The 18,301-nt window shown below is 40.0% G+C and overlaps 2 protein-coding genes across 2 annotated transcripts; both read left to right on the plus strand.

Moving 5' to 3' along the window:
• The first annotated feature begins 547 nt into the window (after window positions 1–547).
• LOC137268071 (arylsulfatase B-like) lies at window positions 548–5,931 on the plus strand. The gene is made up of 14 exons (XM_067802574.1): window positions 548–686; window positions 818–929; window positions 1,309–1,360; window positions 2,018–2,121; window positions 2,573–2,679; window positions 2,811–2,881; window positions 3,013–3,114; window positions 3,438–3,501; window positions 3,882–3,979; window positions 4,377–4,513; window positions 4,719–4,777; window positions 4,906–5,029; window positions 5,188–5,327; window positions 5,721–5,931. The coding sequence occupies exons 1-14, from the start codon at window positions 599–601 to the stop codon at window positions 5,891–5,893; spliced, it is 1,431 nt and encodes a 476-aa protein (XP_067658675.1). The 5' UTR covers window positions 548–598; the 3' UTR covers window positions 5,894–5,931.
• Window positions 5,932–9,202: 3,271 nt separating this feature from the next.
• On the plus strand, window positions 9,203–18,301 carry LOC137267933 (arylsulfatase B-like). Its single transcript, XM_067802386.1, has 14 exons — window positions 9,203–9,399; window positions 9,541–9,652; window positions 10,158–10,209; window positions 11,399–11,502; window positions 11,867–11,973; window positions 12,681–12,745; window positions 12,919–13,020; window positions 13,501–13,564; window positions 14,151–14,248; window positions 14,639–14,775; window positions 15,237–15,295; window positions 15,474–15,597; window positions 15,989–16,131; window positions 16,826–18,301. Exons 1-14 carry the CDS (start codon window positions 9,303–9,305, stop codon window positions 16,996–16,998), a joined length of 1,437 nt encoding a protein of 478 aa, XP_067658487.1. The 5' UTR covers window positions 9,203–9,302; the 3' UTR covers window positions 16,999–18,301.

The following is an 18,301-nucleotide window of genomic DNA, read 5'->3' on the forward strand; positions in this document are numbered from 1 at the left end:
TAGGATTCAGTGTACACATTCATATGTATATATTAAGAGCAAGTGCTTCTGAATCACTGTCGGTTGATGATAGGAACAACATTTGGCCTGTTTCAACACAGTGTGCATTTACTAACGACTTATCTGAGATAACATTGACTCCAGGTATAAGTTTAAGATAAAAAGGTATGTTTTCTCCCATGTAATGTGTCGAAAGGTGGTAACGTCCCAGTGTACTGTTCTGTATAGAATGCCATTCTAAACAACGGTGTGCACGCTTTGACCTTCATGCTAGTTGTGGTGTTCTATTCGTGTGAACGTCTACAGACGGCGCTCGTGTCAGCACGTTTTGTTTCAGATACTGTAATATTCCATGGCTTGTGGTCAGAGAACTGATGTTTATAACTGTTTCATATACAGTCCTACTCCCAAATGAAAAATCGCATGATTCACAAAACTGGTAAACCGTCATTACTTCTGCACCTTTAACAAACGCATAAAATCTAGAACAAGGTCAAGCTGGAGACATAGATATGCTATAGCTGTCTTGTCTATAACACAGTAAAATCTACGTGTAGGCAGACACGAGAACAAAATTTTACCTGGACATGCAGCAGTGATGGTGCGTCTGAAGTTCCTTGCTCTGTTCCTATCATTGTCATCAGCACAGCGTCCGAACATTGTGTTCATTGTAGCAGATGACTTAGGTAAGAGTAGATATATGTGACCTAATGTGAAATACAATCTCACAATTAATTCTAAACTTCTAAAAGAGCCTTGCATAGAGGTATATGGATCACATATCCGAACGCTGAGGCGATAGCGTTTGTGCATACAGGCTGGAATGATGTCGGTTTCCGGAATCCAGACATGAAGACCCCAAATATCGACAAACTGGCCACAGAAGGAATAATCTTCGAAAATGCATACGTCCAGCCATTGTGCAGCCCGTAAATATATGTTCTTTCTTACTTCAACTTGATTAGAATGAATGAACCATATGGATGTATCCACATTGCTTTAGCTAATTGTCTGAAAACAAATATTAAAGATTCCCATCACTCATGAACGCTCACGCAGTTCTGCATGTGACGTGAAAGATCAATGACGGTTTAAACCTGAAATACCGAGGCCATTAAATAATAGCTTAGTCATGAATAACAGTTTGTCAAAGCTGAAATGCAAATGTTACAATATTCTGCCAAAACAAACATTACCATATGACTTCCATCTTTTCTTATGTCCATGGATCATGTGGAGTTGTTCAAATACAGAAAACAGAGTTGCATTACAATATGGCTAGAGCAACAACGCACTCATTTTTTTCAGATCCCGCACCGCCTTCATGAGTGGAATGTATCCATTCCACGCAGGCATGCAGGTAATCTCTATGTTACTTACTCGAGCAGTGTCTATCAACCGTCGTGATTATGAAACAATTTGTGACAAGAAAACAAACAAAGCTTATACTTTTTCTAGAGGCTTGTCAGCTATTGACAAAATAGTGAAGAATACAATCCATGAACACGATGATGAATATACAGCATATAACCCATAAATATCAAAACAAGAACGGAAAATAATGTGTTCCACCTGCAGATTATGATTCAAGTGGGATATCTCTACAGGTGGTATAACATTTATTTCTTAAATGTTCATCTCCACATGAAGAATTCCAGAAGTTTTAATGTTTCTAAGAAGACATTCTGCGCTGTGATCGTGGGTGTTTTAAATTTTAGGCTATCTTGTAGGTTTGAAATACTCTCTTCTTATCATTGTCTTATTTTCTGTTTCTTTATAAAATCTTTAGTTTAAAGATTAATATAAATATGTACTTAAAAGTCTAAATGGGAATTTGCATCGTACAGCGTTTTGGTCAAAATATGTCGATATTATCCCTATGTTTCTCATAAGCATTTGCCATCTTCAATTAGGTCCTCTTGTCACTTTGATCAAACGTGACATATAAATGGTAAGGATATGATCTCCATTCCGTTGAATGTCTCCTGCCATCTCATAAACATACATTAATATTCAGCATGCGGTACTGCTCCCTGGTCAAGCCGTGTGTGTGCCCCTCAACTATACCTTCCTGCCCCAGGAATTGAAAAAACTCGGCTACGCAACACACATGATCGGAAAGTAAGTAAACTGCTTGCAACAGAAATAAACATGTCTACTTTGTCATACATGGGTTAAATAAAAACATTGCAGGATATACGTACACAATTAAACCTACATTTAATCTTCAAGATGACCAGATTTCGTTCTAGCGGCATCAAGATATGTACATTCACCATGTGCATTATCGTTTGAGATTGTTTTCGTTTTAGAGCGGCAGTAAACATTTGTCATTCTAGATACACAGGTCCAATTGGAGTCAAGACGTGGCATGACAGTCACTGCAATAAAGTTGTCATTGTTAGATTCATCATAGAGCCTTTCAAGGAAAGTATGGGACCATGTAATGTAAATGTTAATACCAAGAAATATCACAGAATGTGTTGATGATTGACTTGGTTGGCAATAGGTTTTTTTATGTCCGGAGAAATGAACATGCAACAACACACGCTTTATGTATAAAATTACGCAGATGGCACCTGGGTTTCTGCAAGTGGGAGTGCACACCAACATTCCGAGGCTTCGACACATACTTTGGCTACTACAATGCGGCGGAAGACTATTACAATCATTCTACTCGTGAGTAAAATTCCGCTTTTAGGGGTTAAGGGAGCATAATTTACACGTGAATGCGTGGCGTGTATTGTTGTACAGTTTGAACCATGAAGAAATACAATAGTTCAATATCCATATGTTTCATATTTTACCAGGGTGGTTTCCTTCTCTAGACTACAATGATAATCTGCTCCACGCACGGACCTATTCTGGTGTATATTCTGCTGTAGGTATTCAATTTAGTTTCAGTTATCTATCTACAATTGCGCTTTTATTCAAAATGCATCCTTTTTCTCTTCAAATCTAACATTTTGACATTCATCTGTTTCTTTGTATTCATTCCCATTACCGTTTCAGTTCACGTTCGCCCAGAGAGCAGTTGACATCATCCATCAACATGACGCCTCACAGCCTCTGTTTATGTACCTTCCATATCAGAATGTACATGAACCTATTCAGGTAATGAGAAGAGAATTGAGAACCTGTACCTGCTAATCTCAGACCTCCTAGACTAGAGGCTGGCTGAGCGTGTGGCATAGTCAAGGGAAAATACGTCTCAAGTATTAGAGAGAGACAGAGAGAGAGATGGACAGAGAGACAGAGAGGTGCATGCATATACGTGTATTAACCTGTGTCAAGTCACAGCATTGGCCTACATGATATGACAATATCAATGGAAAGGAAATATTTATGTATGGAATTTGAGGGATTTCACTATCAAATATACAGATTATTCTGATGTCCCGATTGTTAACAATGTGCACAAATATTTGGCATCACAGGTTCCCAAGAAGTATGAGGACATGTATCCAAACGTGGTCAACAAAGGACGAAGAATATATAGTGGTAAGCACTTTATCACTTTATGTTCTATTCATTGTTTTCTATAATTTCGATCTGCTACCCGTGTATTTATTTCTGGGGAAAACACATTTTGACAAATATATCTTTGGTTCCAAAACGTATCATATCAATGTACTATTGACATCAACGAAGACAGCAGACATGTAGTTATCTGGAGCGACGGAATTCGTTATGGAGGCTTGCCTCCGTTAGATCTCTGTACTGATTCTACCCTTTGTTTGCCTGACCGTGCTCTCAACGTGTTTCACTGAAATGACAAACCATCTGCAAAGTGCATCAGCGTTAGCTGTAGCCATACAGGTCATTGTAATGCAACTGAAGTAAGGTTTTAAAGCCCTGATCTATTACTATTATTCTAACAGGAATGGTTTCTATCCTCGATGAGGCGGTCGGAAATGTTACCCAAGCCCTGAAGGACCGGGGCTTGTTCGAAAATACTCTCATTCTATTCACTGCAGATGTAAGCTTTTCATTTCAACTTGCTTGATAATTCACGTTCACATCTACGGTATATGGTACTGAGTGCTTCCAATGCGTATCTCCCCATGAACATTTCTTAAAGCTATGGTATTTGTGTGAATTTGTCGAATTTGGCTCAAAATGCAAAATCACGTCTTTTGAATACCTTGATCATTATTTTATACACACAAGGTTCGATGTTACCCAATGTGATATTTTACCTATGAGACATATAACACTTAATCTTGAACGTCCGACCGTAATTATGTTGGACCGCTCTGTGTCCATATTTCTATTCAAGCAATGAAAAAGCCACGTTTTCATACAGTCCATTCGGAGTACATAAAGTGACGTGCCATTCTCCCATGTTATGAAACAAGAAAAATATTTTCATTCAGAATGGAGGTCCTATTGAATACTATGCCAACAATTGGCCCCTGAGAGGAGGGAAGGACACAATCTGGGAGGGAGGAACGAAGGGTGCATCCTTTATGTATGGCGCAGGGCTCCAGAACACAAGGGCCACATACGACGGGTACGTGTTCCGGGATATAAGCAGACCACACTTTGTGATTTTAGTTCATCTCTTGATGAAGTCATTTTATACTCAACTATATTAATTTACATGGTTCAACCAGTAATAATATTGCATGATCCAAAATTTTCAAGCAATGACTGCAAACTTATTTGGATTTTAGAATGGTTCAAAGTAATTCCGATGTTATTCCCTGTCTAAACAGGATGATCCACGCTGTTGACTGGAAGCCTACTTTAGTATCTGCTGCTGGAGGGACGCCAGGTGAGGAGATTGATAATTGTATTTCTTTCCCCGGTGAAACCCTAAAACATGGTATACATGTTATGATTACAAATCTTCGGAAAAATAGTACGAAATGTGGTGCAGCCTTTATTGCATGTTGGGCGCAGAAACTGACATCGATGGAATGAGTCACTGGGATTCTATTCGAAATGGCCAACCCTCATCAAGGACAGAGTTCATCTACAACATTGACGACTTTCAAATTCCATACGAAGGGCATGCTGGTATAAGGTATTGTAAACATTTAATCAGTCGATGGGCGATTTGCATATTGAAATAACAACTTCGTTCAATGAGGTATCACGCAATTAAAATTGTACCGAATGTAGTTATCGCCATAAAAGCAAGTGCCAACTCAAAGTATCTATGTCGCTCTCCTTCTGTATCAGAGTAGGGGACTACAAACTGATCCTTGGGTATCCAGGAGATTATGATGGCTGGCACAGACCCATGAACAGGACCGAGGACAATTATGAACGAACAGTTTATCTTAAAGGAGATCGTCCAGTTCACCTCTTCAACATTCGAGGTACACATTGACATGTGTAAATGTGTGTATATGTATGAGCGTGATATATCTAAAACACACGGTATATAGCACCTATTAATATGCAATGGCCAACTGTGGTTGTAACTTGAACTTTTCCCCGTAATTAGATTACTTAACAGCACGATCCTCTATATATGGTTACCAAGACGTGGGTTAATATACATTTGTACTTATGTTTTCAACATGATGTAAGCTACGACAACTAAAATGACTGCCCCAAACACCATCAGCCACACAATGGAAACCTTCAGTGATTTACCCAGATGACACGGCCCAAAATGTTTTCAAAACTACGCATCATCAAGATAAATCAATATTGGTTGTGCAGCAAAAGGGTCCCTCAAAATTTACAGTATTCTGATACTCTTTCAGAGGATCCAACAGAGCGCAACGACCTTGCACAGAAGATGCCCGACGTGGTTTCCAAGTTGCGTGCCCGGCTTGAGGACTACAAGAAGACGATGGTGCCAGCCAATTTCCCCGATGAAGATCCGTCATCTGACCCGAGACACCATGGAGGCGCTTGGACTCCTGGATGGTGTTAACCTGTTAATTTTATATTAATATATCATTGTATGGACCATGTGATAATGTTTGTCTTTTTTCTACAAACATTCGCTGTCACACCCATCATTTCTTCTACATTTTATATCTACACCATATCGACCGAACATTACCATCCAAATATACCTGTTTGGATGATAGGTGGTCTTATTGCATCAGAAAGTATTGCATCGTTATTTGGTCCATTTATCCAGTTCTCGACAGAGCATATGACATTTAAACCCTCAGATAAAGTCAAGGACACAAATCCAGAGAATACGCCACTTTATTGGTTTCGTGTTGTCATTTTGTCTACGAAGTATAATCGCGTGAGGTCAAGGCTAATTCGCTGTTTATTAGTCCTGCGGGTATTCCTGAAGGTCTGTAGGTGACTTGGACAGAAGATTGATTTCAGTGTTGTCTGTGCTCTGATATGATCAAACAAATCATATGCCCTTCGCATTCGCAGATACATAGTTTGTTGGTTTCAATGATACAAACATTCCTATCAATCTGACTGTATAGGTCGGAAATGTTGTTTTCTATAACAGGATGTGAATGTTTTGAACGTGTGGCACTAAGCAACAACTAACCAAACAAATGAGGGCGTTAAAACAACAAAGTAAATAAGATATTGTGTGTGTGTGGGGGGGGGGGGGGGAGGGGGGGGGGCATACTTTTCAAATGCAGTTCACTTACACTGGGATATGAACGCCTGTTTAGAACAATGTTTGAATTGCGGTGATCAGTACTACATTTATGTTCATGTGTATATATCCAGAGCATGTCAGTTGGAGACCTTTCGCCTGGTTCAGCAGTGTGCATTCACTAGCGACATCAGAGATAACACTGACTCTTGGCTAAGTTTAAGATAACAAAAAGGATATATGCTGTCTTATCTAAGGTGGCACAAAGGAAGCTGTCACCATTTGGGCATTTTGGTGATGATCTAGGACTCTGCTGTACCCAAAGAAATCCGTCATCTTCACCGTTCACAGACCTCGTGTTACATGGCTCCAGATATCCCACATAACTGCGAGGTATCCTCGCCCGTTTTGTTCATTAAGTCCATTAATTCTGGTCCCCACAAGAGCAGTATATTATTATGCTTTCGTATGCTAAAAAAGGGTAAAATAGAAGTCACAATGGATCTGTAATGGTTTTAAGCAACATAGCGTTGCAAATATCTCAAATCATCAATAGAATCCATTACCGCATATCTAGTATTGACCAAGTTACTCAAGAAAACTTTACATTTTGCCTGACTTTGGCTGGTTCATGTGTTTCACTTTTAGTGTTTCTAGTCTGTCTTTGGCGTGTGTATGGTTGTCTGTTAGCTTGACCTATGCTATGCTGTGATGACCGTTCTCCACTGAATGAACATCCCATGGTCCAGGCATTCTCAGTAAACCCTCCAGGTAATTCAGGTATAGTCCTCATGAATGGCATCGTATCCTCCTATGTAGATCAGTGCTCATGATGCAGATTGTCTGGTCCAGACTCAGATAATTACAGACCTCTGACTCGAAACGCTCCAACATCAGTAAAGCAATTTTAGCGTTTGAAGAGGGGCACCAGCCATGAAACAAGCAATATGAACCACCTAGAGCTGTTACATTCTGTACACACACACTTCAAGATCCATTGCATGAAAGACCATAGTATTTGGTATGCCCACAGTGTCCGCTACAGCCTTCATCTTCAACAATCAATCATAATTCATTCACCATTCCAAGTCCCGGCCATGCTATTTGGTAGGGTACTGACAATAAGAGTAACTTCCCTTAAATTACTAAATTAAGCGCCCTTAAAATCTCCAAACTGTACACTGAGCAATTGGAATAGCACCCAGGGTATAGTATGGTTCTTAGTGACCAATGTCAGTGACCACCGTCCTTTCTTGAGACCATGCTTCTTGAGAACGTCATGTGTTAAGTACATCAATCACATCAAACTACATATAGACGCTTCCTAGATACATGATCAGTCTCAAAAGTCATGTGATGATACCTGTAGCAGGGCGTGGAGTCATCCCTAAGATGACATCCTTACCTTGTCAACTTACTGACGGGGTTAACCTCTTTCGTCATGTGGACAAGGTGTCCGACTTCGGATCAGAAGGTCCGTCGTTCGAATCCCAGCACGAGACTCGGAAATGTTGTGGCCGCTACCTACCGAAGGTGCGTTATTTTTGGAAATTACCCAAATAGTGTTCTCTTGTCGACTGACAATGTAAGCATGCAACATATTCATGTTCCTTGGGGAATTAACGACAGCTGACTTTGTAGAGTTCATCTTGATCACCTGCAACTTTTATTATTGATCATTGCAACACGTAAGGCTTGTTTTCCACGTGTATGTGACAAAGGGATCCGATAGGATAAGGTATGTTCACCTTCTTGTGGACAAGTGGTCACATCAGTCGTGTTCCATTTACATATGTATATGAAAATAGTGGAACCATACAGTTGTTTGACTGGAACACATATGTCGCGTTTATTTATAGGAGATACGGGAGTCTCTTGAAATGAAACAGCTGCTGAATAAACGATACATATATCCCCTTCGGTTACTGGAGAATCTCGTGTTTGTGATAAGAATCGACATATTTCTAAGTAGCCAGACTCGGTTTTTGTCCTGATTACCGGGAGCTGGCACATAATACCATTAACTGAAGTATCTGGTTATTTTATTTTCAGCTGCATTTGTACTAGACTGAATGTGGCTAAGATAAGCAAACAACAAGTTGACATGGTGCATTAACCAAATACACTGACTGTCTTAAGAATCGGCGTGTTTACTGTCAGCATAATTCTATTTCAAAGTTTAAGACAGACAGGTTCCTATTTGTTGCATGTTTTATGGGACAAACCCAGGGAACTCATACATGAATGAGACTGACTTAAATAATAGCGTCACATCGGCAATATTTCAATCATTTCGTGACAAGAATTGGAATATAAATACCAAATTTATTAGAAATAAGAAAGCTGTCATCGATGGACAGTAGACTAACTAGATTATCAAACCTTTCGATAGAATTTAAAACAATAAACACATTATAACGATGGCTCATATATTGCTTGCAACTGAAGATGGATCACCATAAGAGGGAACGTGGTGACTTACAGTACTTTTGCTACACTGATAACATTGTAGTATGTTTGTTGCTGATGTCACAGTACATGGTTGGATTTACACGACAAACCCCTAGTTTTCCAGAAACAACTGTAAATGTCCCAGTGTTGTTAGAGTATTTTCAATAGACGTCCATAGCTCACAAAATGTACCTTAACATGTGGGTAAAAGGTGGAGATAAGGATCTTTCCAAGCCTAGTCTGTGACAGTGAAAGTTCTCTATATTGACAGATGGGATAATACAATTCTATCGCTGACGTAGAAGCAAACGCGATGGAAATTCGTCTGTTCTTTGCTCTGTTCGTGATTTCCTTATCGCTGACTTCAGCACAGCGTCCTAACATCGTGTTCATTGTGGCAGATGACTTGGGTAAGTGTAGACATTGTAGACAGTTTGATATGATGTGAAATACTGTCACTTTATACATGCCCTATTTGCAACTAGGATATGTTACCAGGAGTGTATATCCTCCATAGCTGTGTATTCAGTTGCGTCTGTGTGTTAATTCAGGCTGGAATGATCTTGGATTTCGGAATCCTGACATGAAGACCCCAAACATCGACCAACTCGCCACAGAAGGAATTATCTTCGAGAATGCATATGTACAGCCTCTGTGCAGCCCGTAAGTCCAGGTCATCTGAAATTGGAACACGTTGGATTGAAACAATGGATTATGATGCATTTCGACACATGACTCATGAGGAATTAATACATATTAAAAGTGTAATCTGGATTTGCTCTGATATTGTGAGAGGATTTCTTCACATGTGTATATATTTAATGAGTTCGCTCTTGAAATTCAGACAAATATCCAGTTTCATTTACATTGAACGGACTCCGCCAAACATATGGAAGACCAAATCTGTTTTGGAATTTTTTAACCACGACCCGTCCTATGTCAGCACTTATATGACTTAACAAATAATTTCAGTGCATCTTCAAGGATCATGCTTTACGACTTTCGTCCAATACTTAATAATTCAAAACAAATGCACACTGACCAGTGACTTTACTCTCAATTCATCATAAACACATGCCGATGGTATTGATAAGTTTTTAAAAGATTTGTGTTAAATACACCTGGAGGTCATTCGAGTACACAACTGTCAGTACACTCATTATTTCAGATCCCGTGCGGCCTTTATGAGTGGAATGTATCCATTCCACACAGGAATGCAGGTAATTACATAATTGTTTTACACCACGGTTAGTGCCCAGTAATCCGAACAGAATGTAGAAATGAATTGATATTATTGTCTGAAAATATACACCAACCCTTCTGACCTTTTCAGAAGAACCTTCTATGAAGTGTTGAAGTGCTGTGCCATTATTACTACAGAAACCTGTGTTGATTGGCCACCCGTCCAGTCCCAAAAGAAAGGATACCAAAAGTGAAATTATTCGCGTGGAGAAATGTGTAAATAGATACGAACGATGTATTATAAATGTAACTGTAAGCAGGAGTGTAGAATCTGAGATAGTCATGGCGTCACACAATACACGGAAGCTAAAATGGGTTGGGTGTGCATAATCGTCAGATGCATATTATTTTATGTTCCCTAGCTCTTGCCTCGATATCCATCCCTCGATACTCTCCCCTTGATACCCTACCCTCGGTATTCTTCCCTCGATACCCTTGGCTCGATATCCTTTTCTCGTTATCTTGACTCGATACCCTTTCCTCGTTATCTTCCGTCGATACTCTTCCCATGCGTATTCTATTACCAATTATTACTCGCCCGTTGAAGATAATGCAGTGTAATATTTTCACTTCAATATTACGCTAGTGTAATACCGCTTGACGTATGACGTCAAAATGTTTCAAAGTTGTGACGTCACAATGCTAATGTTGATGTCGCGATTTCACTAGACCTTGCTTGACTTGACAGCTGAGAGTCCTCACACTATAGGCAATTTCGCCGCAGTTTCTGTCAATTTATGTTGGCGAGTAATAAACAGAATACTAAACTCGCTTCCGCGAAATATCATTTTCATTAAAATCGTTAAAGATTTACTATCAAACGAGCGAAAGCGCGTTTGATAGTATTACCAAATCATTAACTCGTTTAATAAAAATGGTATTACACGGAAGGTCGTTTAGTATCCTCTATATATACACACAGCACATTGCGTGATTGTATATGTCTCGTTTTTCGAGGTGTTCGATTTCACACCTGATGTATTTCATTGATTTCACAAATACATTTGGTTTGGACGACAAAAGCTATATGTTGTTTAATTTGTAATGTATGAGAAATTCAAGGACTTTTAATTGTATACGTGAAGTCATAGCCATAACGACATACCTGTAACATGAGTTTTTGAACAAGTATCTAAGGTCATCTCACAAAGAACCATTGTCATTCAGCACAGCACAATTTACCCTTACCAAGCGGTGTGCGTGCCCCTCAACTATACATTTATGCCCCAGGAACTAAAGAAACTCGGCTACGCTACACACATGATCGGAAAGTAGGTGACATTTTACACTGAAGAAGCAAAGACACATAAGTTCTTAACAGAATTCATATTGTAGTGTTAAAACGATACCTTTTTTTCATGAACAGTTGACATTCTTAGACACCGAGGGAAATACATTCGACCTTGACACTACTATCTTGTTCGTTCCTCACTTGTTTTGTTCCTATAATTTATTGTTATATAGCAGGGATTGTTCTAGTCACAACGCAGCTGATATACTGCAGGCATGACTTAAACTCTTTGCTCAATCTTGTTTTGTACAAAACAGAAACAGAAGCCATTATCCGAGATGCAGGTATGCTGATAAATAACTGGCTATAAGACACGGTTTTACCAGAATTACGTGCATTTTCAGATGGCACCTAGGTTTCTGCAAGTGGGAGTGCACCCCAACGTACCGAGGCTTTGACACTTTCTTTGGTTACTATACTGCCTTTGAAGATCACTTTAATCATTCAACTGGTGCGTATTAATCTACCGTTCCAGCTCCACTGGGAGCACAGCCATTCTGACACTCTGGGTAATGCAGAAGGTTGCAATGTTGGGGATTCTACGTATTCTTGGTGGGTTCGACTGGGCATTGTTTCCTTAGCGAGGTCCCATTCACTGTTTGGGCTGCGTGCAGAGGGCGCAAGGGCTCTGAGCTGATGATGAGCTTTACCAGACTGTCAGGATCACCTCGAAACCTCTTTGCTGCATATTATTTGTAATCTGTAAAACACATTAATGTTAATGGCATTTGTAATGTGCTCAATTCCATACCACAGGGGTAGGCTTCTCGTGATACAGTCTGATTATTATTACCCCGAATGACCCAGTCACTTGACTTATCCCACCGAATAACCATTTTCTACTTGGTGAAGAGAGACAATGTTGAACATATTCACTTGTCTAAGACAAAACCACATGCCTCGTGTGTTTCGTTATGGGGCAGGACTAAATCCTAAAAACTCTCAGGAGTCAAGCGGCCAGCCATTCGAGCACTGTCCGCTCTCAAACTTGCTTATTATTTCACTATTCTATTCTATTATTTTTTTATGTTTTACTAGTTGGGTTGTATTAGAAATCGGGAGTTCCTGTACTGGCTGATACCCATTATAATATCCCAGATAATTCTAAACGTTTGAATTCACTCACTCACTCATTCTAAAGGTTCCATATTGTATCAGGTCAATACCTAGACTACAGGGATAATCGGCTTCCGGCAAGAAACTATTCTGGGGAATATTCTGCTGTAAGTGTGCCTACTGACATTCTAAAATACTTCGTTTCTAACTTTAGTTACAATTTTCATTCCACTAACGATTTTTGTTCAAAGAAATATACTGTGTTCTCTTGTTTATCCAAATCTTCGAGGATCCTTTTGTGGCGACCCTATCTTAGCATGCATTCCTACTATCTTTTCAGTTCACATTCGCTCAGAGAGCTGTTGACATTATCCATCGACATAACGTATCCCAGCCGCTGTTTATGTACCTACCATATCAGAATGTGCATGCTCCTATTCAGGTACGTTACATCATAAATAGTGAGAGAATGTGCACTTCCACCTGTCTAATACTGACTGATTATGTATCCAGTAGGGTCCAGACACTCTCCGCACTTTGGCCAGTATGTATGATTTGCCAAAATACAATGTGCAGTTACCATGAATGTATGCTAAGGGTGAAAATGTGAAACCAAAATAATTCTTAAAAACTCCAAATTTAAACTATCTCGCTCATGAGCCAATCCATGGGCGAGAATGTATACTTTGGCTCAAAATAGGTGTTTTTTCATGTTTTGGAGGTTGTATATGAATGACTTATATGTATATGTATACTTATGGGTATCATAGCACAAACTTCAACTCATTGTAATTTAAACAGCCTAAATAAGGGGCCCATTATTCTTTGTAGGAATGAGTGATTCATGGCAATGAATAGAGGATTAAAATGAATGGTATGAGTATAATCCCAGAGATATTAATGTGATGATTCGACACTGCAGGTGCCCAAGAGGTATGAGGACATGTACCCGAATGTAAACAACAATGGGCGAAGGACGTATTGTGGTATGTCACGTTATGCCTACCGGTCCAGTCTCTCTCTCTCTGGACTGATTAGTCTTTCATGTATTATACTGAAACCATTGATTCTAGAATCCGTATATTCTGTTTCTCGGAAAGCGTGCTTATGGGAACGCCAGTGAATTTAACCTAGTTTTGTTGAACTGCATTACAAACGTCACGCCACCTTTTGTTCATTGACCAGAAGTTCGAGTCTCGAAGACATGTGAAGGTCCCGGGATAGATTAGGCCTTCAGCAACCCATGCTTGCCATAAAAGGCGACTGTGCTTGTCGTAAAAGGCGACTAACGGGATCGGGTGGTCAGGCTCACTGACTTGGTTGACACATGTCATCGTTTCCCACTTGCGCAGATCGATGCTCATGTTGTTGATCACTGGATTGTCTGCTTCAGACTCGATTATTTACAAACCGCCGCCATATAGTTGGAATATTGCTGACTAAACTCACTCACCCTCTCGAGTCTTGAAGTCCTGATAATTAAGCGTCTGCTCTACCCGCTTCAAGTACATACACCATATCATATCTTTCAAACTGTTTAAGACTCTGACCCACTTCTCTCATCCTCAACAGGAATGGTGTCTGCCTTGGATGAAGCAGTGGGGAATGTTACCCAGGCACTGAGAGATCGAGGCTTGTTTGACAATACTCTCATTCTATTCACATCAGATGTAGGTACTTTCGCCATCCAATGCAATTGTCAGCCAATCTTGTACACAATCTCACTAATTAACACTACAGACAGCTTGCCTACAACCGGTAACAGTAGGGCTTGATCTCATTCTGCAACCGAAGGTGGCACATTAAATATTTATTTCTTGTAAAGAGTTCAGATAGTGATGGTGCAATTACATGGCTAAACTACCGTACACACCAAACCCAGGTCATCTGTGCATTAAGAACACTTTATCTTTTCAACTGCAATGTTATTCAAGTATACTTTGAACTGCTATATGTGCAGAATTTTTGTAGTGAATATACTCTTAAATACATGTTGTTACCTAGCAAATTTTTAGAATATTTATGTTTCATATAACTGTTATTCGTGTTCATTAACTCAGAATGGAGGCCCTATTGAGGGGTATGCTAACAACTGGCCCCTGAGGGGAGGAAAACACACCATCTGGGAAGGGGGAACCAGGGGGATATCCTTCATGCACGGCGTAGGTCTCCAAAAAACAAGGACCACATACGATGGGTAACACCAAATCATGAAATACTAACAGAAATTCCACGTGTTTCTCTGATACTTATTGCAAAATAGAATAATTGATCCAACTGTGCGCAAAAAATATGTGATTAACCCACTGTCAGACAGGAGTCCGATATACTTTCGAATTGAGATTCGAATGCCAGAAAATAGTAAATAGACGTTAATGTTTCTATAGCCATGTTCATTGTGATACTGTAATCTTGCTGTAATCTTAAGACACCGATTTCACTACAGGGTATTCAAAAGTGAAATTCTTGTTATGCCGATCAATGACCTAGAATGTCAATCAAAGAAGGCGATCAACGACCCAGAATGTCAATCAAAGAAGGCGATCAACGATCTTATGGAAGATATATTTAACCTAACTGTAGTCAAGATGTAGTCAATGTCAGGTGGTTTAAGAGTGTCACGCATAATAAATGCAAATCACTTCCACGTGTAAACAGGATGATCCACGCTGTCGACTGGAAGCCCACTTTAATATCTGCAGCCGGAGGAATTCCAGGTATCACGTTTTCTATATTTGCTCTACACCAACGAGGAAATATTTTCGTGACCACAACAATAGCCAGATGATTGTTAACGCTCTGACTTGATAAACTGTTTTAAAAGGTAAAACAGTCAACTGAAAAGTAGTATAGTACAAAATATGCTCACTGCGTGGCATTGTATCTTGAGTCCAGAAAGTACCATTGATGGAATGAGTCACTGGGATTCTATTCGAAACGGCCTTCCCTCATCAAGGACAGAGTTCATCTACAACATCGACGACTTTGAAGTTCCAATCGAAGGACATGCTGGTATAAGGTATTTTATTTCAATTCCAAGCATATCGAAATCTAGAAGGACATGGTTAATGGGTTGTCGTAATCATGTTGTGTAACTGTAAATGTTTGCTCACCTATTCTGAACCCGGGAACATCCAGGTTAGAATTGGCGATTGGATGACACATCGTATCCCAATTACGTACATCGATGTTCATGCTGAATTGTTCACTGGATTGTCTCGTCCCGACTTGATTATTTACAGACCGCAGCTGGAAAATATATCTGTGACGTAAAACATCAAACCAGCCTATCCTGGGCCTATTCCGTATTGGGCGGCCTTGTTCCTACGCAATGGCATTAGAGTTGCTCGGAATGCATTCATAATCACACCAACCATTATCCGCTTCATGGCTGCCTCCTGGTGTTTCAGAGTAGGAGACTACAAGCTGATTCTCGGGTACCCTGGAGGTCCTGATGGCTGGCACAGACCCATGAACTCAACCCATTATGAAACATATGAACAGACGGTTTACCTCAAAGGAGATAGCCCTGTCCACCTCTTCAACATTCGAGGTACACAGGCCTGCTTATTTTTATTTACCTTCATAACCTTCCAAATTCTGCTGCAGGTACAGCAGCTATGTTATGCCCTGCTGCAGTACCATCTCGATCATATGTTCCTCGCGTCAACTTCCGCCGTTCCTTGTCAGTAAAAACCTTTAGGCTGCCTACAAAAATTAACTGTTTCTCGGGCACATTTTTATTCAAAACTTGAGGAGGATGGTAGGATATTTTTTTTAATTTTTGAAAGAAGATAATGACAAGGCAGGAACACGTTTTTTTCTTTTTCTCTGAGAAATACATCATGGGAGGCTTAGCACGTGTCAATGAGTTGTAGTTGAGTCACACTTGTTTTTACGGACAATCAAATTTACAATTTACAAATGGATGATCGTGACGCGGCCAAGTCAAATTATTTTTTTTTGTATGGCAATAAGAATTGATGCGCCGATACCGATTTCACATTTCACTTTTTTAGCCTGAGTTGTAGCCATTCTGGTGTCTTTGATGCGGGATAATGTAGGTTTTCAGGCCCCGACAACACTTGACTACGTTTAGCTGCATAATCATCACATTGAATACTGTTAGTAATGACTTTAAACCACATAGCACGTAAATACAGAGGCAGCATCACGGTGGATGTATATTATGTGTGAAGATAACATATTTCCCCAAAATATTCACAAATGATCTTATGAACCTCCAGTGGATCCGACTGAGCACAACGACCTTGCACAGAAGATGCCAGACATGGTGGCAAAGCTGCGAGCCCGGTTTGAAGAGTACAAGAAGACGATGGTGCCAGCCAACTTCCCCGATCCTGACCCCGCATCTGATCCCAGAAAGTTTGGAGATGTTTGGAGTCCCGGATGGTGCTAATCAGATGTGTTAATGTCATATGCACATATGAATCAGTTTTGTGCTGTTGTATTTGTTTGTTTACTGTTTACGATAAACTTAACTATATTCGGCGATGTCGGTCAGTAATTAGTTGTAAATAGAATGCTGTCGGAATGAAATTTTCTGGCGATTCCTGGACATTCTAACTGAATTCTGAAACTTCATCCTGCATTCCGAATGAATTCCAACTATTCGAGTCAATTACTGTAACATGTCCGAATGTTTTGAACATGTACAAAACTTTGTAGGTTCATTCGAAGTTGAAAGGGGCGGTGGGGTAGCCTAGTGGTTACAGCGTTCGCTCGTCACGCCGAAGACCCGGGTTCGATTCCCCACATGGGTACAATGTGTGAGGTCCATTTTCTGGTGTCCCCCGCCGTGATATCGCTGAAATATTGCTAAAAGCGGCGTAAAACCAAACTCACTCACTCACTCACTCGAAGTTGAAACATATAGAACGAATTTGAGGTCCATTCGAACTGCATTCTAAGTATTTTTTCCTGCACTCTAAATATTCTTACTGCATTCTAAGTATTCTGATCATATACGAAGGGGAATAGAAAAGAAACCACTTCAATTTCTGTCAGGATTACTCGAATGAGACTCGAATGAGTCGGAATGTATCTCGATTACTGCTGGACTTCAGGTGGTATTCTTCAAATGTATCGGAATATTTCGATCGAAAGTGAAATACAGCTTGAATGTACCTCAAACGCACCCCGAATACAGTCAGAACGTCCCGAATGCTCTTCAAATGAGCCCTCACGTCATCAAAACACCAACGAATCTAATAAAAACGTGGCCACCTGTTAATGAAACGTCACATAGCATTTGAGAGTCGCATTCTTACAAAGCTTGAAAAAATTGTTTTGTTTGACTTTTTCCCCCGCATCCGGTTGGAATTTGGGGGGTTTTCTGGCTGATTCTCCTTGATTCCTGAGTGTTCGAAGTAAGCGTGGAGGTGCCTTAAGACATTTAAGACATTTGAATGACATATCAGAACAATTTCCCGTCTGATGTTATCACTGAGTGAGTGAGTGAGTTTTTAGTTTTGCACCGTTTAAGCAATGTTCCAGAAATATCAAGGCGGGGGACACCAGAAATTGGCTTCACACATTATGGCCATGTGGGGACTTGAACCCCACAGCCTCTTTTATCTCTGAGATGTACAGTAACACTTTTCCTGTAAATTTCAAACATTGAAACCATGTTCACATGTACATTATAATTCAAACGTTTGCTCGAAATTCAGGAAGCGGGGCGAATAAATAATAAGTTTCTA

Source organism: Haliotis asinina, chromosome 16 (assembly GCF_037392515.1).
Source record: "Haliotis asinina isolate JCU_RB_2024 chromosome 16, JCU_Hal_asi_v2, whole genome shotgun sequence".
Classification (NCBI taxonomy): domain Eukaryota; kingdom Metazoa; phylum Mollusca; class Gastropoda; order Lepetellida; family Haliotidae; genus Haliotis; species Haliotis asinina.